Here is a 25,158-nt window from a genome sequence, read left to right as displayed (position 1 = left end):
ATAAAAGTCACTTTCTCTAAACTTATCCATAAAATGCATCCGCTCCTCATTATTTCCTAGTATTTCCGCAGTCTTTCCATCGCTCGTGTTTCGTGTTGTGTTTTTTCCGGAAGCTACAACCGTCATTACTTCGATTAACTTCGGAAAAAATCGGCGAAAACACATCCTTGAATCCTATTGGTCAGTCTGGTGTGGGCTGTAGTGGCTCCACCGATCGCAGTCTCTGTTTACATGTGAAAAACCGAGTCGTTTCTAAAGGTCGTCAAATCACGTCTTTAGTGAAACAGCGGCAGAGTCAAAACACGTCATTAAGGAAACGGGGGGATCGTTAAATGTCGTCTTCATGGGGGAAAGAGTTAACACGGGTTTGAAGGGCACTAGGGCAGTTTAAGTTTGGGTTTATCGCTTTGCCTTAAAAGTTCCACTGTTTGTAAAGTGACAGGACGTCCCCGTTTCCCCAGGACAGTCCCAGTCCTGAGTCTGTGTCTCTGTCCCAGAAGATTTATACAAAACCACTGATTTGTCCCAGTTTTATACAAGAAATGTCCCAGGTGTTTCTGTTTTGACCAATTTGATCTAAGTCTACGTTCAGACTGCAGGGTTTAACGCTCAATTCAGATTTTTTTGTGAAATCCGATGTTTTTTCGAGGTCGTTCACATTTCCAGTTAAATGTGACTTGTATGTGACTCCAGTGTGAACATTAAACGGCCCAAAAGTGTCCCACATGTGACACTGGAGACACGACGACGTCAACCGCAGCGAGCGTCTCTGTGTTTACGGAAGTTGTCCAAACATGGACGCAGCATCGAGCACCTGGAGATTTTAAAGTTCCTCTCGTACCGGAGCCACAACATGAACAACTGACTTGTTTTAAGGAGGAGATTGAGAAGGAGAAGGACGAGGTTTTTGGTCGTGGTGTTTTGTGGTGAGTGGAGATGTGCTTCACTTCAGTCACATGGAGTTTATTAACAATTTTCGTACGACGAGAAGAACGTTTGTGTACAATTGTCGCTTATTGATGACGTGTAGGTGGATGAATGCACTTTGACCGTTCAGACTGAAGTCACATGTCAAAAGATCAGATATGTATCAGTTTCAGGAGCACAGATCCAAGTGTCCTGGGTCACATTTGAAAAAATCGGATCTGTGTCATTAAAAGATCAGATACAGGAACATAGGGGCCAAAAATCAGATTTGGGTCACTTCAGGTGCAGACTGAACGTAGACTAAGACTAAACCAGAACTATCACAATTTTTGACTGATCTGATCCTCACCAACAGTGAAGAGGAGCATAAATTGTCATTTGTTTTGCCAAAATACAGAAAACTGTGTTTGGGAATGAACATAAAGTAAAAAAAATGCAGAAACAGAAGTTCCTCAGATCATGACTGACACGAGAAACACAATGTTCCACTTTTCACTGTTTTATTTACACCAAACGTCCAAACCCGAGTGTCCCAGTTTAGAATTTTGAAAAACTGATCGCTTTAACTCTTCTGGCATTAAACTTCTATCTTTCATTTGTTTAAAGGTACAGTGTGTAACTTTCTGGAGGTGGAACGTCTCAGGACTCTGTAGAATTAGAAAGTTATAACTAAACTTCAGAGAATTCTCCACGGAGACAAATCTGTTAAATATTAAAACTAAAGGAACAACATTTCCTTGAAAACATGTTTTTCTCAAATTTTCAGAGCAATAAACACAAACAAAGAAAAAATATGCTCCATTTATTAATTTTTTGAATTATTTTTCATGTATAAATGAATATTTATAAATACTGTAGCATTAATTAAAGGTATATTTTTGTTTATTAAAATAAAATGGCAAATATACAGAGTTTCAGATAAATACTGGAAAGGACCGTGTGTTGGTGTCTTTCGCTTTGGCACTGACTTTTTAAATTCGTAACCGAGGTTGAGCGAGGAATCCAGATTTTGCTTTGTTGACGTACATACAAAATGTTCTCTGAAATGTATTCAATTTTTTTTTATGAATTTGAATTTGAATTTTTTTTTTTTTTTACGTATAAATGAATATTTATTAATATTGTAGCATTAATTACAAGTTATTGCTAAAATAAGTTGAAAAACATAAATTCTTGGACTGGGTCGTCCCTCCTTTAGACATGGACCATTTGTTCTTTTGAATTTCAATTAAGAACAAAAAACCAATAAAATGGTAAAACTCTTTATTTTATTTTTCTGTTTTAGTGTCAAACAAAAAAACAGGTTTCGACCTCTATTTCAAATATTTAAAATTAATTTAAAATAACACCAATCAAAAAATTGTCTCGTGATTATTTTAATTTGGAGATTTGATTCTCTCTGGTTTTTCTGAAGTTCTGTTGCTCAGCAGAATTCAGTGTCTCTGAACAAAGACAGTTTATCGCTGCTTCCTGCTCCTCAAAAGTAAACGTGTCACTATAAAAGACGAGGACAATGAATTTTCAGGTGAGTCCTTCAGCAGCAAAACTTCCAGGACAAATAAACCAGAGAGAATAAAATATCAGAATTGAAAAAAATTTGATTGAGGTTATGTCAACTTTAAATGTCCCATCTTATATAAAATAATTCTTTTCACATTGTATCTTCTGCACATAAACAAGCACAGTTTGGGTTTTGGAACATCCATTACACAATAGTTCTGAAATCTTCCTGATTTCTTGGAGACGTCACAGACCAGGAACTATGAAAGTCCGACTATTGCTCCTCCCCCCGCCCGTCCTGAGAAAGCACAGGCTCCGCCCTCCAAACGTGACGTAGGCGACGAGTGAGCCGCCCTTCCTCCGCCGTCTCAGGGAGGGAGGGGAGACAGACGTGACCCTGACAGCGGCAGGAATAAACTTTTATTCATCGTGGAGATACAGCGCGTTCAGCCGCGTGTGTTGGACCCGGAATCGGACGAGGACTTTGAGGAGCACGAAGCTCAAGCACCGAGTCCACATCAACTGAACATTACTGATTGGTAAAGTATTAATAAAAACGAGCAGATCAACTTATTATATCGTGTAGACTGGAGGGGGGCGGGTGTGAAGCATTTTCTGTTACGTCAAACGTGTCACAGGTGAATCTGCCGCGTCATCGTTGTAGCAGCTTTAGTTCGTCGTCACGTGGGAGAAAGGCAGAAATACACTGTAATTTGTTTAAAAAAAAAACACTGAATCAATCTAAAAACCACTTCAGCGACAAATACAAGACCCACACATCACTCTTAGTCTGCGTTCAGTCTGCACCTGAAGTGACCTAAATCAGTTTTTTTGTCTCTATGTTCCTGTATCTGATCTTTTAATGTCAGTCTGAATGACACAGATCTGATTTTTTCAAATGTGACCCAGGACACTTGGATCTGTGCTCCTGAAACTGATACATATCTGATCTTTTGACATGTGACTTCAGTGTGAACGGTCAAAGTGCATTCATCCACCTACACGTTATCAACAAGACACAAACGTCACTATTCTGTGCTGAAGTAGGTGAAAATTGTTAATAAACTCCGTGTGACTGAAGTGAAGCACATCTCCACTCACCACAAAACACCACGACCAAAAACCTGGTCCTTCTCCTTCTCAATCTCCTCCTTAAAACAAGTCAGTTGTTCATGTTGTGGCTCCGGTACGAGAGGAACTTTAAAATCTCCAGGTGCTCGATGCTGCGTCCATGTTTGGACAACTTGTGTAAACACAGAGACGCTCGCTGCGGTTGACGTCGTCGTGTCTCCAGTGTCACATGTGGGACACTTTTGGACCGTTTAATGTTCACACTGGAGTCACACACAAGTCACATTTAACTGGAAATGTGAACGACCTCGAAAAAACATCGGATTTCACAAAAAAATCTGAATTGAGCGTTAAACCCTGCAGTCTGAACGTAGCGTTAGACGGTAGAAAGATCTGAAAAGTTGATTTTGCAGGAGATGGGCCCTTTAAATTAAATATTGGAAACAGAGACCAAAATCTGTTTTTTGTTCGACACTAAAATGGAAAAATTAACGTAACATAACTGTTTTCCCATTTTATAGTTTTTGTTTTTAATTGAAATTCAAAAGAGCAAACGATACCGGACCTTTAGGATTCTACAACTTTCCTTTTGCAGTAACAGTACTTTTACTTTTCCACTTTTACTTTCAGACCCTCTGTGTTCCTGTGAGCAGAAGCTGAGGCGGCTCGTGTAAACTCTCTCTTGTGTTCCCCGTTACTCGACTGGACATGAGTGAATAAATGTTTGTTGGCTCTGTACACGTGTGAGGCCGGCGTTACAGCGGGGCTAAGTGCCGCTCCCGTCTCACACGCTGGGCACCGGGACCGGGAGCTGCCAGCCGCGTTTAATATCATCATGAACCATCACGCCCTCGCCGCCTCTGCCCCCGCCGCCGCCGCCGCTCCACTCCGCTCGCCTGCCCGCCACTTAAAGTCCGCTTCTAAAGAGGCTCTGAAGCTGCTGACGGCTGATGGCCTGTCTAATTGAGGGAGAAATGAGCCTCTCGGAGCGGCGTGTGTGTGTGTGTGTGTGTGTGTGTGTGTGTGCAGGCTCGTTACACACACACACACACACACACACTGGGGCGTTGGCGTGTGTGTGTGTGTTTGGGCCGGGTTCGTTCTGCGAGGACGAGGACGGTCAGTGGAGACGCAGCTGATGCTCAGTTGGGCTGAAAACGTCGGAGGGAGAAGCTCAGAGTCTCAACATGAAACAGATGGTTTTGTCCTGGTTTATCCTGGTTTACCTGGAGTCCTGGTTTAGCAGTCCTGGTTTAGTCCTGGTTTACCTGGTTTAGTCCTGGTTTAGTCCTGGTTTAGTCCTGGTTTAGACCTGGTTTAGACCTGGTTTAGTCCTGGTTTAGTCCTGGTTTAGTCCTGGTTTAGTCCTGGTTTAGACCTGGTTTAGTCCCCTGGTTTAGTAGACCTGGTTTAGTCCTGGTTTAGTCCTGGTTTAGACCTGGTTTAGTCCTGGTTTAGTCCTGGTTTAGTCCTGGTTTAGACCTGGTTTAGTCCTGGTTTAGTCCTGGTTTACCTGGTTTAGACCTGGTTTACCTGGTTTAGTCCTGGTTTAGACCTGGTTGTACTGGTTAGTCCTGGTTTAGTTTAGCCTGGTGGTTAGTCCTGGTTTAGTCCTGGTTAGACCTGGTTTAGTCCTGGTTTAGACCTGGTTTACCTGGTTTTCCTGGTTTAGTCCTGGTTTAGTCCTGGTTTAGACCTGGTTTAGTCCTGGTTTACCTGGTTTACCTGGTTTAGTCCTGGTTTAGTCCTGTTTTACTTTCTTACTTTTTTACTTTCTTACTTTTTACTTTCTTACTTTTAACTTTCTTACTTTTTACTTTCTTACTTTTTACTTTTTACTTTCTTACTTTTTACTTATTTTTACTTTTTTTTTTACTTTCTTACTTTTTTACTTTCTTACTTTTTACTTTCTTACTTTTCTTACTTTTTTACTTATACGTTTTTACTTCTTTTCTTTCTTTCTTTCTTTCGTTCTTTCTTTCTTTCTTTCGTTCTTTCGTTCTTTCTTTCTTGTATTCTCGAAGGCGTCTCAGTTTCCCGCCTGGTTACGTCACTATAGTAACGGAGGTGGAGTTAATCCTGCCTGGAGCAGGTTAAGATCTCGGGTTAAGACTCAGATCAAACCTGTGCGTCTCTGAGACTTTGTGCACATTTTATTTCTCTGTTCATGTGGTGTTTGAGGAGCTCGTTCACCAGAGGGGGGCGCTCTGACACAGATCCTCCTTTACATCAGGAGAGTCAAACTCTAACTCACAGAGGCCAAAAGCAAAAACTGGGACTAAGTCGTGGGCCAAACTAAATATTTAATGAAACATTTCAACAACATCTGCATGTTTTCTCTTCTTTTGAGATCTGTAATGTTAAATCTTTTCTTAGTTAAATAAATAGTTTTGCTTAAACATTGAATCCAGAACAAACAGAATATAAAATAACAACATTTTAAATAAATCATGTCTATAGTCTGTGTGTGGTGAGCAGCTCTAATACAGATTTGATATGATCTTGGGGGCCAAATATAATTATATCACGGCCAAATTTGGCCCCCGGGCCTTGAGTTTGACATGTCTGATTTACAAGTTTGTATTTGTTTGGTGTTTTGAGACTCGTGTGCAGCGCGTGGAAAAACTACACTGTGCTCCTGGGTCGTCTGCACACTGACAGTGATGAGTAGAGGCCCATGCACACTAGTGTTGTACTCAAGACCAAAACCAGCCCAAGACCACAGGATCCCGAGACCAGGACAAGACCAAGACCTCTGAGGGTCAAGACTGAGACAAGACCAAGACTTTTAAAGGTCGAGACCGAGACAAGTCCAAGACCACGACCTCTCAACACCAGGTCGAGACAATCTTTGTCATCTTTGTCATTTCCAGTCGTCCGTCACTATAACGCGGTTCACCTTTCACGGTCTCACTGTTTCGTGACTTTTTTTTTTTTGCAATTTTGCCTGCTTTTTTCTACAGAGTATGAACACGCCTTACGTTCCTCCCCCTGCATCCTGATTGGCTGTAGATCATTGTCAATCAATCTCCTCCGTGCCATGTCTCCTGCACAGTACAGAATGTGTTCACTTTAACAAATTTACATACCGTATTTTTCGCACTATTAGTCGCTCTGGATTATAAGACGCACTGTCATTAAATGGTCTATTTTCGAGCTTTTTCCACAAATAAACGGCGTGGGACTTTAAATGAAACCCAACAGTGTGATGGGTGAGTGGTTTTGTTTGTTTGTTCGTTCACGGTGACTCTGGGCTTTGTTCAGTTGTGGCGTGTAGGGAGTAGTGTCTGTCGCTGGATTGTCGGCGTGTTCGCAGTGACTCAGTTGTTCACAGTGTTGGGAGTAACGCGTTATAAAAGTAACGAATTACAGTAATGCACTGCTTTTTGCTGTAACGCAGTAATGTGGCATTACAGGGGAAAAAAATAGTAATATTTTACTCGGTACAAATGTGAGTAACGCGCGTTACAATGTTTTTTTAACCTGGATTGAAGTGGTGGGTTTTTCTTCATACAAATTCGCTAAAATCACCTCGATATCAGCAGCGGTGAAACACCGGAGACGTGGCCGCGTAGACCTTCAGGTGACCGCGGGCGAAAGGACCGACACAGAACTCTACGCTGTTTAGACCTGGTTTAGACCTGGGTCAGTTCTGGTTTAGACCTGGTTTACAGTCGTCCGAAGTGCTGTATGTTTGCAAGTTTTCTCCCCGACAAAACCCACAATGTCGACAAAACATTCTGCACTGACAAAGTCTCCTGCGCTCGCACCCAAAAAGCAGAGGAAGATGAAACCATCACACAAAAAGTTGGACTTCTGGACACGCTGAAGAAGGTAGAAGTTACAGCTGTAACAGAGTCTTGCACCGGGTCGGGTCCCTGCAAACAGCTGCTGAAATCAGGACCGCGAGCCTGCATAAAGAGCGATCGGGCAACAGCCGCTCTTACCTCCGTGAGGTGCGGAGCAGAGTCGCTCCTTTCTCCTGCGTCTCCTTTGAGCCCGTCACAGTGAGTCCTGTTTTAGTCCTAGTTCAGTTCTGGTTTAGTCCTGGTTCAGTCCATATACGGCGCAAAAGTTCAACATCTTCGCAGTTATTTTGGTGAGAGTAACTTAAAGTAATGCAATAGTAATGTAATGTCTTACATTTTAAATGCAGTAATATTGTAATGTAATGAATTACTTTAAAATGACAGTAATAAGTAATAAATAATGCATTAAGTTTTTAAAGTAACTTGCCCAACAGTGGTTGTTCAGTTGTGTCTAGAAGTGGCACATTGCGCTCGCCTTTTTGGTTGGCTGTCTGCTCCGTGTGTGTTTGTGTGTTTGTGTGTGTTTGTGTGTTTGTGTGTGTTGTGTGTGTTGTGTGTGTTTGTGTGTGTTTGTGTGTCTGTGTGTTTGTAGTTTACTGAAGTCGTGCTGGGACCTGAGTGGGTTCGTGTATGGGGCGCTCTGGATTGTGGGGCACGGTCGTTTTTTGATGGGGTTGGAGCCTTTAAAGTGCGTCTAATTGCCCGGAAAATATGGTAAATGTTAGATGTTTACACTGTGTGATTCTGAAGATTCACAATGTCGACGAAACGTTCTGCACCGAAAAAGTCCCCTGCGCTCGCACCCAAAAGTCAGAGGTAAGACGTCACCCTCCACAGAAAGTTGGATTTCTGGACACGCTGAAGGAAGAGAGAAGTTACACGGTTGGAGACTCCATTACGGAATAAATGAATCTTCAGTTCGTTACATAAAGAAGGAGGAAAATAACAAAAGGACGACAGCAGCAAGAAGTTTTAAGAAGGAAGTGTGTGCTGAGGGGTTTTATACGGAAGCCGAGAGGGGTCACAACAAACGCAAACGCCGCAACAAATACAAATGCCACAACACATTAAAAAGCCGCAACGGAAGTGACCGCGGGACTTTATTTTCCAACGGACCGATCAAGCAGCGAGTGAAGAAGAAGAACTACGACGTGAAACGGATAAAGATAAAAGAATAAATTACTTTTACTTACGTTTCCAACTTCTCCGTTCCTTTACTTTTCACGTTGTAGTTCTTCTTCTTCACTTGCCGCTTGATCGGTCCATCAGAAAATAAAGTCCTGCGGTCACTTCCGTTGTGGCCGTTGTGGCTTTTTAATGTGTTGTGGCTTTTGCGTTTGTGTTGTGGTGTTTGTATTTGTTGCGGCGTTTGCATTAAAATAGAGTCCCGCGGTCACTTCCGTTGTGGCTTTTTAATGTGTTGTGGCTTTTGCGTTTGTGTTGTGGCGTTTGTATTTGTTGCGGCGTTTGCGTTTGTTGTGACCCTCTCGGCTTCCGTAGGTTTTACAGACTTAAAACAAATATAATAATCAGAAAAAATAACGCTGACGACTTCGAGGATTTCGCCTTTTGCAGGTTATTTTTAGAACGTAACCCCCGCGATAAACGACAGACGAGTGTATTTGTATTTTACTGTTATTTTGGCACATTTATATCTTCATTTTTTCTGATTAACGACCAAAACCGATCTCGAAAACTACGACACAAATGCACACTTCACATTTAAAGGTTGTATGGAGGATTTTATTTTTTTTTTTGTTTCAAATTGTCAGTGATAGATTATAGATGCAGTCGCCTTGTAATTATGATGACCAAAAAAAAGAGAATAAAAGTTCATCAACTCTGGACGTGGTGGGGCTAAACATTTGCCAATAGATAACGACACTGCCTCGTTATCTGTGAGCTGACAGGCTGTCAATCAAACTCCCTACGTTTCTAGTGTAACTGACTTGCCTGCGCCGCCGGTACGTGGTTTACGTACGACTGTCACACAGTCCACAGACGCAAGACGCACAGACGCTGTTTACTCCACCAACGCAACAGTTCTTAGCGGCTTTTTTGACCTATATCTTCCTCGCAGTTCACACAAAGTTTGTTGCGATGGCGACAAGAATCCAGGAGCAGTTCGCCACAAAAGAAAGTCCGTTTTTGAGGTCGCTGAAAGAAGAAGACAAGGGGAAAAGCAGCGAAGCCAAACTAAGGTGATTCTTGGAGATTCATTCCAGCGATGGTGCGACTGAAGCAGACGAAGAGTCTAAAGACTGAACCACTGGTCCACAAATTACTCCTGGACAGGAAACTTCTGCTTATTATGAAAACGTACTTTATTTCCAAGAGCTACACAAACGTTTTTCAGGACACGAATGTGATATCCTATGTCTGAAAAAAGAAAGAGTCCGCTTGCTGCTGCGTGTTGTAGCTAGTTCATTCGCACGGAATCTCCGCGCCCCCCTCCCCCTGCTCCGCACTTCTCCGTCTTGCCTAACCAACACTGTAGTTAGTTGTTTACAAGTCATGTGCAGCACCGGTTTCTGGCGTAAGGATGAGGCGGAAGGAGGCGTTTCTACGTAGGGAGCTGTAGTTCAACATTTGAAAAAGGACAAACAGTCGCTGGATTTCTCGTTCCTTGGAAAATCCTCTATACAACCTTTAACTCCTGATTTAAACCTGGATGACGTTCTTTTGGCAGCCGTCAGTCGATTTCACTCACCGTTGAGCTGCTGGACATTGCGAGGACACAGACTTCCTCCCCTGAAGCCGCCCGTCACCTCTCGGGGCACGACGACGCGAGACGGGGCCGAGTCTAGCGCCCTCTGCTGGTCGGGCTGGACGTGGCAACCTGCACACACAAAAAACAACCACCGTTTTAGCTTCGAAACCGTCAAAGAACTTTTAGTCCAAAAAATCTGGGTCGCCTCTGCGCAGATCTGACCTCTTGACATGTACGTTGGTCTGGTTTTGTCTCCACGAAAATAGAAGAGGTTTAATGCCATGCTGCGCGCGGCCGTTTGTTCATTTCCGTCGCCGTGATGTGTCAGACAAAAGGTAACGGGAAGCGAATCTGTAATGAATCACTTTTCCCACTGAATATTTAAAGGTATTCATCAGGCAGACTTTATTAAAACGCCACGTCGAGACAAATAAAACCAAATTATCATAACGACGCCGCAGATTACAGATATGGAAATGCAACCGTGAATATTAAAACTGATGGAAATCTTTTAAGTCTTTCAGTTGTGTTTTAACAGACGTCTGAGCTGCTCCGACCTTGGATCAGTTTGTGTTTTTTATTATTCCAACACGAGAAGATCCCACAGAAAGGTTAGACGGACGTGTTTAAAAAAGATCGATAAAATAACAGTGACAAGAGGAGGTGTTTTGACCAAGATGTTCTTTAGTCTACCAGTTTCACTTTTTTCTTAATTTTGCTGTTAAAACTCTTTTTTTTTTACTTCCTAATGAAGTGTTATACATCCTTTTTCTCAGTCAGTCCTAAAACATTAAAGATCCGTTCAGACCAGAGCGTCAAAAAACACACTGGACGCCTCTAGTTGGACGAGTTTAGATGCCCTCAACGCGTCCAGGGCGTCCGTTGTCCTGCAAACAAGAACCATTTCCTGGTCTTTTCCCGGAACGATGGCAAGACACGTCAAGAGAGACTTTAGTGTTTTTCTTACATAAACCATCAGTAAAGGCGATTGGCTCGGCAGCTGCAGCGTGTTTACTGGTTTATTTATACCCTAGTCCGTTTAAGTCCTGGTTATTTAGTCCTGTTTTAGTCCTGGTTTAGTCCTGGTTTAGTCCTGGTTTAGTCCTGTTTAGGTTTAGTCCTGTTTAGTCCTTTTAGTCCTGGTTTAGTCCTGGTTTAGTCCTGGTTTAGTCCTAGTTTTAGTCCTGTTTTAGTCCTGGTTTAGTCCTGGTTTAGTCCTGGTTTAGTCCTGGTTTAGTCCTGGTTTAGTCCTGGTTTAGTCCTGTTTTAGTCCTGGTTTAGTCCTGGTCCTGTTTTAGTCCTGTTTTAGTCCTGGTTTAGTCCTGTTTTAGTCCTGGTTTAGTCCTGGTTTAGTCCTGGTTTAGTCCTGGTTTACATATTTATTCTCCACTAATGACTCAGTGTAGATTTTCTTGTTCTGGTGTTTGTGGTTCTTGGGTTTTTCTCTTTCTTCTTGTTCTTCTGGATAATCACGTCTCTACGTCACTGGATAGTCGTCCCTGATTGGTTGACGCCACCAAAAGTTCAGCTTTTTCAAATTCAGGCGTTGAGGCCCTGGACGTGTGACCAGAGCGTCGATGCCTGAACGCTCGAGATGAACCGCGTCGACATCAGGTTTGCGCAGCTGAAACGCAGGATGCCAACTAGACACGTGTACACATAGGTTTTATATAAACTGGACGCCTGGACGCTGTGGTCTGTCGTCCAGTTTATTTGCAAAAGCCAGAGTTTATATCCTGACTGTAAAACCTGTCAAATAAAAGTGGTCATACAGGTTTGTCAGGGCCTGATCCCGTCACATCTCAGGAGCTCAGAGACCTGGTCTGGACTTGGACGGAGACACTGGGAAAATCAGGAGCCACAGGAGGCACCAGTCGTAAAAACTGTCGTTGTGTCCTTAGGCAAGACACTTCACCCACATTGCCTAGTGTGAAAGTGGTGTGTGTGTGTGTGTGTGTGTGTGTGTGTGTGTGTGTGTGTGTTGGCAGCTGCGCTTCAGTCAGTTTGCCCCAGGGCAGATGTGGCAACAACAGTAGTTTAGCACCACTGGGTTTGGAGTGACTGAATAATGATGGTGGCACAGTGGCTGAGTGCTTAGCACTCATGCCTCACAGCAAGAAGGTTCAATCCCCGGGTCAGCTGGGTCTTTCTGTGTGGAGTTTGCACGTTTCTCCTCGTGTCTGGATGAGTTTCCTCCGGTTTCCCCCATCAACCCAGAAAACATGCTCCAGGTCCAAGAACAGCTGATCGTCAAGGTCAGTTAAAACAATCAATCAATGAACCTGCCCAAGGACGACAGGTGGAAATCAGCACTGGTGCTACAGCCTGATGTCCAAACATCTCTCCTGATAAGGTTAATGCAAAAATTGTGGCTGTCCCTGCCTCAAATAAATAAATAAAAATAAATCTGTAAAGTGTCTTTGAGTGTCCAGGAAAGTGCTGTATATATAAAACTGGTGCATTATTATTATTATTATTATTATTATTATAAATCAAGAGCATAAACAGCAACATTAATACGTCAAACCAATTAAATCATTCTAAAAATAAAAATAAAAATTTAAAAAACAAAACCGATAGACCCTAAAAGGCCTCGTCCCTCTGATCTGAACGAGCACGAACTGAACAACCCAAGTCCAGTTTTGATCCAACTTATTTTTATTCTTAAACTACAAGAGACGACATGTACATCACTGAAAGGTCCGATATTACACAAAATGTAATCATCAACATCCACCTTGTGATGTCATCAAGTGGTAGTTTTCAAGGTAACAGCTGCGTTTTATCTTTAGTTCACAAGAGATCGAAAATACCAGGATTTAACCAAATGCTTCTAGTTTAAAAACACAGTGGAGCTGCTGTTTTACCACATGTTGTTTTCTGTTTGAGACGTTTTGTAAATGAAAAATGTGTGAAAGAAACAAAACACAAAACAGGTTTGTTTGTGTTGAGGACAGTGGACAGGAAGTTTACTTTTAAAATGTAATCCCCTACAGATTACAGATTACATCCCCCAAAATGTAGTTTGTAACAGAATCCATTAAATTACTTAAAGTGAGTAATGTAATCTGATTACTTTGGATTACTTGATTTGCTGTAGAGAAACAAAGACGAGGAAATCTTCACATAAGAAGTTTTGTCTGATAAAAGAAAATAAAAAGTTTAGTCCTGGTTTAGTCCTGGTTTACTGGTTTAGACCTTGTTTAGTCCTGGTTTAGAGTTGGTTTAGTCCTGGTTTAGTCCTGGTTTAGACCTGGTTTAGACCTGGTTTAGTCCTGGTTTAGTCCTGGTTTAGAGTTGGTTTAGACCTGGTTTAGTCCTGGTTTAGACCTGGTTTAGTTTCCTGGTTTAGTTTAGTCCTGGTTTAGAGTTTTAGTCCTGGTTTAGTTTAGTCCTGTTTAGACCTGGTTTAGACCTGGTTTAGACCTGGTTTAGTCCTGGTTTAGTCCTGGTTTAGTCCTGGTTTTAGAGTTGGTTTAGTCCTGGTTTAGACCTGGCTTAGTCCTGGTTTCCTGGTTTAGACCTGGTTTAGACCTGGTTTACCTGGTTTAGTCCTGGTTTAGTCCTGGTTTTGGTTTTAGTCCTGGTTTAGACCTGGTTTAGTCCTGTTTAGTCCTGGTTTAGACCTGGTTTAGACCTGGTTTAGTCCTGGTTTAGTCCTGGTTTAGTCCTGGTTTAGACCTGGTTTAGTCCTGGTTTAGTCCTGGTTTCCTGGTTTACCTGGTTTAGTCCTGGTTTAGACCTGGTTTAGTCCTGGTTTAGACCTGGTTTAAACCTGGTTTAGTCCTGGTTTAGACCTGGTTTAGTCCTGGTTTAGAGTTGGTTTAGTCCTGGTTTAGACCTGGTTTAGACCTGGTTTAGTCCTGGTTTAGTCCTGGTTTAGACCTGGTTTAGACCTGGTTTAGACCTGGTTTAGTACCTGGTTTACCTGGTTTAGTTTAGACCTGGTTTAGTCCTGGTTTAGACCTGGTTTAGACCTGGTTTAGTCCTGGTTTAGACCTGGTTTAGATCCTGGTTTAGTCCTGGTTTAGACCTGGTTTAGACCTGGTTTAGTCCTGGTTTAGACCTGGTTTAACCTGGTTTATCCTGGTTTAGTCCTGGTTTAGTCCTGGTTTAGACCTGGTTTAGTCCTGGTTTGGACTTGGTTTAGTGTCCGGCAATGAGTGGAATTACCCCCAAAAAAATAATAATAATAATTAAAAAAAAAAGGGGGGGATTTAGCCCAAAATGTGAAAACAGTAAAATCCCTCTGTGTAATCCATTTATTTCAACCAAGTAACTGTAATCCAATTACCACTCACTGAAACAGTAACTGTAACTGAATACTCTACTCAGTGAAAACTCTGGTACATGTAATCTGTTACACGAGCGTCTTTAAAAGTCAAATCTCTGTATGAGGAAGAATCAGCAGCGGCGTAAACATCAGAAACGGCTCCAAAAACCCAAACTGGACGATCTCCATTGTGCAGCAGAAACACGGGCCCCGGCGTCCGCTCGTAATGACCGTCCCCGAACGAGCCCGAGAGCGACGCACCGGGGCTGTCGGGGCCCATCCTCCCGCCCATCCATCACCTCGCGCCCAGAACACCTCATCTGTCCACATTAGAGCCGCACACGCGCAGGGGCATTACCCGCGCCATCACCACCGCACGCCACCTTTTCATCAGCCGAGGTGTGGAATAGAGGAGGATGAGGGGGCGGGGCTTACAGGAGGGGGCGGGGACTCGGACGGGACGGGGAGCTTGGACACTAAACGCTCTGGACACGTTTGAATTGGTGTTTCGCGGTTCATAACAATGCAAATGTGCGGGAAAAAAACAGGTTTAATATCAGAATACCTGCGCGTCTGTCGCCCTCTGCTGGCAACAGTGGGTCATCAAGAATTTCAATTAAATAAATAACAGTTTTATAGACTCGTGCGATTAATTAAATGTTATTAAAAGGCTCATATAACTCTGCTGAGTGAGTTTACGTGTGTTTGAGTTTCTTGGTTCTGATCAGGTTTTTTGAGTCTCCTGGTTTTGTGAGCGTCCGTCTAAACTCAGGATCCTGATTTTGGTCTCCTGGATTTGCCGGTGTCCAGACCCTAACTGAGTTTTTTCTGAAAATATCCAGGATTCTTTGGTCTGTAGACGCAGAATCCTGATTTCTCAAAACTGGAGCTGTACTGAGCACGAGCAAACTCAAGTAACAGAAACAGAAGGAGAAGTTATTTTCCCAAAATGACTCAAACTTTCATTGCTGTTGAAATGATCATATGTTTGATACTTACAAACAAAATGAAGCAGTTTAGTGTTTAATATCGTCACATTTTAACCCCAGACTCTGTGACTCTGTGTTGTATTATTTTACTTTTCCTGAAGTTGTGTCCGAGCTCCACAGTCTCATGTTTTCACCTGAATATTTGTCTTGTTTTTTTGTTGTTAAAAACCTGCACAAATAAACCTTAAGTTTCTACACGTGTCCATATCGGTTTGTCAAAACCTGATCCCGTCAGGTTTCAGAAGCTCAGAGGCCGGACCTGGTCTGGACTTGGATGGAGACACTGGGAACTTCAGGAGCCACAGACGGCACCAGTCATAAAAAACTATGTCCTGAGGCAAGACACTTCATCCACATTGACTTGAATAAAAGACGACTGTGTGAGTGATGATGTTGGTCGAAGGGGCCGATGGTTTCAGCCTCACTTCAGTCAGTCTGCCCCAGGGCAGCTGTGGCTACAGCAGTTTACACCACTGAGTGTTGAGTGACTGAATAATGAACCGTCAAGAGCTCTGGATGTATAAATGTAATGATTAATAATTAATATCAGCAAATTCAGTCTAAACTCTGATTCCTCATGTGCACAGAGACATGAGTCAGAACCAGAACACAGTCAGAACCAGGACACAGTCAGAACCAGAACACAGTCAGAACCAGGACACTGTCAGAACCAGAACAGTCAGAACAGGAACACAGTCAGAACCAGGACACTGTCAGAACCAGAACACAGTCAGAACCAGGAACACAGTCAGAACCAGGACACTGTCAGAACCAGGACACTGTCAGAACCAGGACACAGTCAGAACCAGGACACTGTCAGAACCAGGACACTGTCAGAACCAGAACACACTGTCAGAACCAGGACACTGTCAGAACCAGGACACAGTCAGAACCAGGACACTGTCAGAACCAGGACACTGTCAGAACCAGAACACAGTCAGAACCAGACACAGTCAGAACCAGAACACTGTCAGAACCAGGACACTGTCAGAACCACCAGACACTGTCAGAACCAGAACACAGTCAGAACCAGAACTGTCAGAACACTGTCAGAACCAGAACACAGTCAGAACCAGGACACAGTCAGAACCAGTCAGAACACAGTCAGAACCAGAACACAGTCAGAACCAGGACACTGTCAGAACCAGGACACTGCACTGTCAGAACCAGAAACACAGTCAGAACCAGTCAGAACACTGTCAGAACCAGAACACAGTCAGAACACAGTCAGACACAGTCAGAACCAGGACACTGTCAGAACCAGGACAGAACCAGTCAGAACCAGGACACTGTCAGAACCAGGACACAGTCAGAACCAGAACACTGACACTGTCAGAACCAGGACACCAGTCAGAACCAGAACACAGTCAGAACAGGACACACAGTCAGAACCAGGACACAGTCAGAACCAGAACACAGTCAGAACCAGGACACAGTCAGAACCAGAACACAGTCAGAACCAGAACACTGTCAGAACCAGGACACTGTCAGAACCAGGACACTGTCAGAACCAGGACACAGTCAGAACCAGACACTGTCAGAACCAGGACACTGTCAGAACCAGGACACAGTCAGAACCAGAACACAGTCAGAACCAGAACACAGTCAGAACCAGGACACTGTCAGAACCAGGAACACTGTCAGAACCAGAACACAGTCAGAACCAGAACACAGTCAGAACCAGGACACTGTCAGAACCAGACACAGTCAGAACCAGGACACTGTCAGAACCAGGACACAGTCAGAACCAGAACACAGTCAGAACCAGAACACAGTCAGAACCAGGACACAGTCAGAACCAGAACACAGTCAGAACCAGGACACAGTCAGAACCAGAACACAGTCAGAACCAGGACACTGTCAGAACCAGGACACTGTCAGAACCAGACACTGTCAGAACCAGAACACAGTCAGAACCAGGACACAGTCAGAACCAGGACTAACCGGGTTAAGGCTCATAACCGGGATATTTGTGCACATGTAAAACAAGGTTTTCAAACTGGCCCAAGTGTCTCATGACTCCAGATTCTCCTTCAGCCCGGTGAGGTTCTTCAGTGTCTCTGAGCTGATTGAACATGTGCAGTCGAGTCGTTTCTCCCATGAGCACATGCACAGAGCACCGGGTCATGTGTCATGTGATCACTTTGACCAATCAGAGCGAGAGGAGCAGAGCAGAACCAGAACAAATGATTATAAAGAGTTTTTAAGACATCTGAAGGATTTTGAGCTGAGAAAAAGTTTATGATCTTAAAAATAAGTAAAAATCACCACAAAATCCGACAGTTTTGAAAGTTGTCGGCGCCTGTCGGACGAACACGAGCAGTTTGTGATTATCTTACGCTCTATGAGAAACATCTTTTCTCGGCCGGGGGGATTTTTTCCTCTGTAACATCAGTGAGTGTCACTACATGAACTGGAAACAGCTACAAGCACCAACGTCCTCCACTTATTTTAATAGATCCATGATGTAAACACACTCACTGTCTGATTTATTATCATCCATGAATGAAACAAAACACAACTCCAGGTTTGTTTTTGATGAAGTAACAACATAAAAACTTGACTTAAAGGTTGTATGGAGGATTTTTTTATTTGTTTCAAATTGTCAATGAAAGTTTAAAATACCATTACAGAGACGCAGCAGCCTTGTAATTATGATGACCAAAAAAAAAACAAAGAAAATCTATCAACTGTGGACGTGTTGAGGCCAGATAAACATCAGCCAATAGAAAACGAGGCTGCCTCATTTTCTATTGGCTGTCAGGTTGTCAATCAAACTCCCTACGTTTCTAAGGTAACTATGCAGCGGGTCTTAGAGGCTTTTTCTAATTGTGACTCTCTCGCAGTTCACATAAAGTTTGTTGCGATGTCGGACGAGAATCCACGACCAGTTCGCCGCAAAAGAAAGACGGTTTTTGAGGTCGCTGAAAGAAGAAGAGAAGGAGAAAAGGAGCGAAGACAAACTGAGGTGATTCTTGGAGATTCCTTTCAATGACTGTGCGACTGAAGCAGACAAAGGGTCTAAAAACTGAGGTGTCGGTCTCTAAATTATTTCTAGAGGCTGTGGAGGAGGAAGGTGGTGTCACGCATGCGCGACATTTGAAAAAGGACTGTCGCTGGATTTCTCTTTCCTTAAAAAAAAAATCCTCTATACAACCTTTAAAATCTCACACGAGTCCATGTTGTGTCATATGGGACCTTTAATTCTAAAACATCACAACACTTCGCCCCCACCTCAGTTTTTATTTACTCGTTGTCCTTCTGCCTGTGCCTCCGTCGTCACTCAGGTCGCACGCTCTCGTTTACCGTGTCCATCTGGAGCGTCCAGGCCCTTTAAGTGTCTCTTTATTGACTCGTCGTCGCTCCTGCGGGGAGCGGCTCGGACCGACTTTAATGCACCGACTCGTGGCTCGGGCGTCCGTCCTCCTGCCCCCGGGCTCCGCGGGCACCTCCGGGGGGGGGGGCGGGGTTAAGGCCGCGGTTAAAACGCCTGATCCGCTGACCTCCGGAACAAATGGGAGCGCGCGCCGGGGGGACTTCCGACGCGCTCCGCAATATTCGATTTCTCTGCCTCACCGTTCCGGGGCCGGCGACCTCTCGGAATAAGCAGATTGGCTGTCACCCCGGGGCCAAAGCGAGTAGATAAACCGCGCCTTTAAGAGCCCGCCACACCGTCCCTTTAATGAGAGGAGGGAACGACGGGGGCGAGACGGGGCCGAGGAGGAGGGAGCGCTCGCCTGATACTTCACAGCGGCAGAGCACCGGGGCGCGGGGGGGCAGGGCGGCGGGGGTGCCCGTCCGTGGGGGCTTATCTCGGGGATGCAGCAGAGGAGGAAGAAGAGGAAGAAGAGGAGGAAGAAGAAGAAGAGGAAGAGGGCCTCAGATGGAGCAGCTCTGATCCGGTTTGTGTCAGATTCAAAGCACCGTCACGGAGCCGACAGTAAACACCAGCGATGTGAGGACGGGTTTCACTTTCACTTTCTATTAAATGAAAGTACTGAAGATCATTTCTCATCAGATTTGAATTTTTAAGGTGAATTCTGTCCATTTTCAGGTCAAACGCTTTTCTTTATGGAGATTTTATTGCTGTGTTTGGAATGTTTTACAGTATTTACATTGAACAGACAAGAAATAAATGAAAAGCAGCAGAAAGAAGCGTCGTCTCTGCCCTTATCGGCCTTTTCCCTTTTCCAGACCTTCACACTGAGAGTTACTTTCAAACATTTCAAATCAGTACATTTCGTTTCAGTCACAAATATGAATCAGTTGCAAACAGAGATCTTCACTTTTATGCACAACACTTTAGTTTCCTTTTTCGTACAAACACATCGCGCTGGATTTTATGTGTTTTTTTTCAAATGCCGTCGTTGAACTTAATCCTTTGATTTCTTTGTCAAAACGATTCCATAAATTAAATCCTTTCACAGTGATGGTCCTTTCCATTAGTCACGCTGGCGCCACCTAGTGCCTCCGCTCAGTTTCATTTCTCTCCAGCTCTAGGTCAGGAATCAGAAAACACCAGACGATTTGTAAGAACCCTGAAAGTGTGAGTCCGGGAACCAGCCAATCAGCAAAGAGACAGACTTTCTGTGTTGCAACGATTCCCGAGATTGAAGATTCAAAGCCGAAACAACAGAAAACTAAAAATGTTTCATTCTCATCACCGTTTACTTTGTACGATCATAAACGATAAACTTTGTGCCTGTGATAACATTATTATTAGTTTGTACGACCGTTAAAGAAAATATGTCTCTGCATGTGTGTTTATGTGCACTATGCAAATGTGCATAAACATTTTTTTGAGTATATGTACTGGATATTTAGGATGTGTATATGTTTGTGTATATTTCTGCATAATGACAGGTGACACTCCAGAGGTGTGAATCACATGATTATGTAAAACAACTGGGGCAGGACTCCATAAGTTTTTTAAACTTCATCCTGCTCCTTTTGGGCACCAGGTCCCAAATATGTTCATGTACATATCACTATTTTTGTTATTGTTTTTGAATTTTTGTTGTACCTGCTCAAACAAATAAATAAATGAATGAATGAACAAAGAGAATGTTTGGTGAATTTTATCGAGGGGAAAGACGTTATTGTTCTTCTTTCTACTCCAAGTGAACCGACTCCAACTGGACCGAGACTTTTTTTTTTTTTTTCAGGTCTCAGTCCAGATTTAGTGCAGATCCGAGTCCGACTGAAGCTTTCACACCAACGAAAACAAACTGAACTAAGAGCTTCTGTTTCAAATGGAACTTTTGCTGCACCAACTGCTGTCGGCACGAAAGAACCTTTAGAGTCATCCATGTTTGAGTAATTTAGTGATCTTTCATGAGCACTATTCAGACCTAGCCAGGCTGGCGCCACCTAGTGCCTCCTCTCAATTTAATTTCTCTCCAGAGACTAGGTCAGGAATCAGAAACACTAGATGGTTTACAAGAACCTGGGAAGTGTGAGTTAGGCACCAGCCAATCAGCGAAGAGACAGACATTCTGTGTTGTCAACGATTCCCGAGATCGAGGATTTAAAGCCGAAACAAAGAGAATGTTTGAATTTTATCTCGGGGAAAGACGTTATTGTTTTTCTCCCTACAGGATTTGGTGCATTACAATCGTCACGACCAAACAGCAGCGATTGGTTAAATAAAAAAAGTCCCCGCCTACTGTCGAGCGAACGAATCCTAATGCTGCGAGGTCACACGGTTTCCACCAAGTGAAACCAGCTCATGAATCAGACTCGAGCTCCATACCCCTGGTTCTGAATCCGGGTTTTTTGAACATGACGGTTCCTTTTAAATGGTCCTGTTTTTTTCTCATCTCAAAAAGTCTTTGAATATTTACAGGTGACACTGGTCAGATCTGTGGAGAGGCGACCCCGCTCACACTCACACTGTTTTTCTTGGGATTCTGAGCCGTAAAACCACCTGTAATTAATAAATGTAAAGTCGAGCTGTTTAACGTCAAACTGTGGAGAAACAAAGTCAATTTCTTGGAGTGATACTTTTACTTGAGTACTTTTTTTTTTGCACTTTTACTCGCAAACCGTTGTACTTCTGCCCTCGCTTGTTCCTACTCCACCGTTCATATCTTAATTCGTCGTGAGCGTCGTCCTCCTGCTTCAGACCGAGCTGTGACCTTCTCTGTAAATAAGTCCATTATAAAACCATCATGTTTCCACGGCGACGGCCAGAGCCTCATCGCTCCTCAGCCGCCGCCGCTGCCGCCGCCGCCGTCGCTCCACAAAGGCACTTCTGTTTCTCCTTTCAGGGCCCGCGCTGGTGCAGTGGGTTAAGCGAGCGCCTGGCAACCGCGCGGTGTCTCTGCAGAAACATTTACGCACGATATGTCACAAAACTGTTTTCAGGTTTGTGATAGAAAAAGCTGAAAACCCAGTGCGTCTTTATGTTCATTCATTTCTGTTTTTCAGTTTTATTTCAGTTCACTTTTATTTTAAAGATGGTCAGAGGGAAGAACATTTAAAGGTCTTAGGCCCCGTTCACACTAGTTTGTATGTGAGTTGTTTTGGTTGTGGGTGCAGTGTTTGTTCACATTAATCCGACTGAAAACGGCTCCAGAGACGGAACGATCTGGTGCCTCCAACTCCCACGAATTCATGTTGGTCCAGATGTGATGGGGACTCCTGAAAATACTGATACTCTGATGTAGGTTCTGTGCACCGCCAAGTCATTCACCGACAAAACACTAAAGGGCCGTTCACACCAAAGCGTCAAAAAACGCCTTGACGCCTCTATTTAGACGCCTTTGCATTTGAGTTTAGACGCCCCGACGTGTGTCTTTGACGCCGTGGATGAACTGGGGAAAAATACTTGACGCGCGTCCGTTGCCCTGGAAACAAGAGCCCGGTCCCGGTCTTTTCCCGAAACAATGTCAAAACTGAGAGAGACTTTAGTGTTTTTAAGACATAAAACATCAGCGGAGGAGATCGGGTCGACGACTGCGGTGTGTATATATATTTATACTCCGCTAATGACACTGGATCAGTCCTGGTTTAGTCCCGGTCTAGTCCTGATCTAGTCCCGGTCTAGTCCTTGTTTAATCCTGGTCTAGTCCTTGTTTAGTCCCAGTCTAGTCCTGGTTTAGTCCTGGTCTGGTCCTGGTGTAGTCCTCGTGATCGGCTCGGTGATTGTGGTGTATATATTTATTCTCCATTCATGTTTGTGGTTCTGGTTCTCAGGTTTTTCTTCCTGATAATAAAGTCGCTGAGTCTCTGGATACTCGTCCCTGATTGGTCGACGCGACGCATCTGACGCGAAAAGTTCAGCATTTTCAACTTCTTGATGCTGACGCCTTGGACGCGCGTCTAGACCTCCGACGCCAAAACGCTCAAGACTCGCCGCGTCGACGGCAGATTCGCGCCGCGCTGACGCCGAAGACGCGCCGCAAAAACGCAGGACGCTCTAGTCGCGTCCACATCGACTTTACTTAGAAACTGGACGCTTTGACGCTTTGGTGTGAACGGCTCTTGAGAGTCTAGAATATGTGTCCATTCATATAAACGTGTGTCTGTGTGTACGAGCTGCACACGTATAATCTCTGAAAAGTTTCACATGAACCATCTCCAACACGACAGAAACACAGAACAGACTCACCATCAGCAGAACACCCCTCTGTCACAGAAAGAACACTCATATTCCACTGAGTCACTGTGTCCTTTAGTCCGACAGAAGCTGAACCACATCAGCGACACAAGGAAAGAGCTGTTTATGCAAATGAGTCATGTGGTTTTATGTTTTGTATCTGTTAAACGTAAACACGTGCGCAGAACTTCATTAAACACATGATAATGTCAAACGGGCTGATGTGGACCACAGGATCATCTCTTCTGTTCAAAGATGATGTTGTTCTGTTGGCGTCATCAAACCAGGACCTGCAGCTCTGGGGCGGTTTGACCTGAGTGTGAAGCATCAGGGATGAAGATCAGCTCTTCCAAGTCCAAGGTCTTGGTTCTCGACCGGAAAAAGGCGTCTTGTCGTCTCCGGGCGGGTGGAGAGTCTCTACCTCAAGTGGAGGAGTTCAAGTATCTCGGGGTCTTGTTCAGAGTGAGGGGAGGACGGAGCGTGAGATTGACAGGTGGATCGGTGCAGCGTCTGCAGTGATGCGGTCGCTGTATTGGTCGTTGTGGTGAAGAGGAGCTAAGTCGAAAGGCGAAGCTCTCGATTTACCCTCAGTCTTCGTTCCTCCTCTCACCTCTGGTCATGAGCTCTGGGTAGTGACCGAAAGGACGAGATCGCGGATACAAGCGCTCGAAATGAGTTTCCTCCGCAGGGTGTCTGGGCGTCTCCCTTAGAGACAGAGTGAGGAGCTCAGTCACACGAGAGGAGCTCGGAGTAGAGCCGCTGCTCCTCCACGTGGAGAGGAGCCAGCTGAGCTCGGGCATCTGTTCTGATGTCTCCTGGACGTGTCCCTCAGGAGGTGTTCATGTCCCACCAGGAGGAGGCCCCGGGGAAGAACCAGGACACACTGGAGGGACTATGTCTCTGGACTGGCCTGGGAACACCTCGGGGTCCCCCCGGAGGAGCTGGAGGAAGTGTCTGGGGTGAAGGAAGTCTGGGAGTCCCTGGTTAGACTGATGCCCCCGCGACCCGACCGCGGGTAAGCGGAAGAAAATGGATGGATGGATGGATAACACCCAACCCTATGTAGTATCCGATTTACTGACATAATCTTACAAATGTGCAAGTGCAAAAATTATATATTTAATAAAAATTGTAATTAAACACTGCTGCTCATGGAAAAAAAGAACAAAAACAACAAAGGACTGAGAAACAGCAGATTTATACAGAATGAACAATCAAAGCTCCAAACTTTGTCTTATCTCAGGTTAAAAAAAAAAAAGTTATATATTTTGTTCTGAATGTTAACAAAGTTTTGGAGAGAAGATTTCTTCTGCATTGGAGGGACACTTTATACAAATTAACAGCTGTGGCTGGATCATCTCAAGTTTGGACAGAAGTTTTTCTCGCTCTCTGGTCCAATTCCAGTGTCTTCTGGATTTGAACAGAACACAGAAGGAACAGGCTCCTCAGACAAACTCCGAGATGAAACTGGATCGAGTGTCTGTTGAAGTCTGGTTTTCCCCAAAAGTCTAAAATAACCTCAGGACTCAAACTCCATGCTCCTCTGAAGCTCCTGCAGAAGAAGAAGGAGAGCGTCTCGTCTGGGTCTTTGTGAAGCTGAGGCTCGGTCTGATCCAGTCTCATTACGAGCAGGAACATCTCTGCACTGAGGAGGAACATCACGCTCCAAACAAACCACAGGATTTTGGGTAAAATATGAGGAAAAGAGAAGCTGCTGAAGTTGAAATCACAAGTCTTTATTTGTGAGTTTGAGTCTGAGGATCTGTGTGTCGTTCGTTCATTCGTTTTTCAAAATAAAACCAAAAATACGAAAACGAAGAAAAAACGATTTTCTTTTTTTTTTTTTTTTTTTTTCATTATTTGTCTCCAAAACCAAAATGAATCAACAGATAAAGATTTGTTTTTTTTTTTTTTTTGATTTTGTGTTTAAATGAAAAATGGAAAAAACAGATAACGGACTAAACCAGGTCTAAAGCAGGACTGAGACCGGGACCAGACCGGGACTGAGACCAGAAATGAGACTGGGAAAAGACCGGGAGAAGACCGGGACCAGACTGGGACTGAGACTGGGACTGAGACCATTACTGAGACCAGAAATGAGACTGGGAAAAAACCGGGAGAAGACCGGGACCAGACTGGGACTGACACCAGGACCAGGACTGAGACCAGGACTGACACCAGATCGGGACCAAGACCAGGACTGAGACAGGGACTGAGACCGGGACCAGACTGGGACCAGATCAGGACTGAGACTAGAAATGAGACCAGGACTGAGACCA

At 44.1% G+C, this 25,158-nt stretch overlaps 1 protein-coding gene across 1 annotated transcript in view; it reads right to left on the bottom strand.

Moving 5' to 3' along the window:
* Positions 1-25,158, bottom strand: part of nphp4 (nephronophthisis 4) — a 217,768-nt gene that overhangs the window by 88,633 nt on the left and 103,977 nt on the right. The window contains exon 10 of the mRNA XM_055165588.1: positions 10,018-10,146. Within this exon, the coding sequence (XP_055021563.1) occupies positions 10,018-10,146 (129 nt within the window). The remainder of the gene's footprint in view (positions 1-10,017; positions 10,147-25,158) is intronic.

This window comes from Boleophthalmus pectinirostris, unplaced genomic scaffold, assembly GCF_026225935.1.
Source record: "Boleophthalmus pectinirostris isolate CB_2022bp ecotype Guang Dong unplaced genomic scaffold, ASM2622593v1 HiC_scaffold_8, whole genome shotgun sequence".
Classification (NCBI taxonomy): domain Eukaryota; kingdom Metazoa; phylum Chordata; class Actinopteri; order Gobiiformes; family Gobiidae; genus Boleophthalmus; species Boleophthalmus pectinirostris.
The sequence above is the reverse complement of the archived record's forward strand: the minus strand, read 5'-3'. Positions and strand labels throughout refer to the sequence as shown.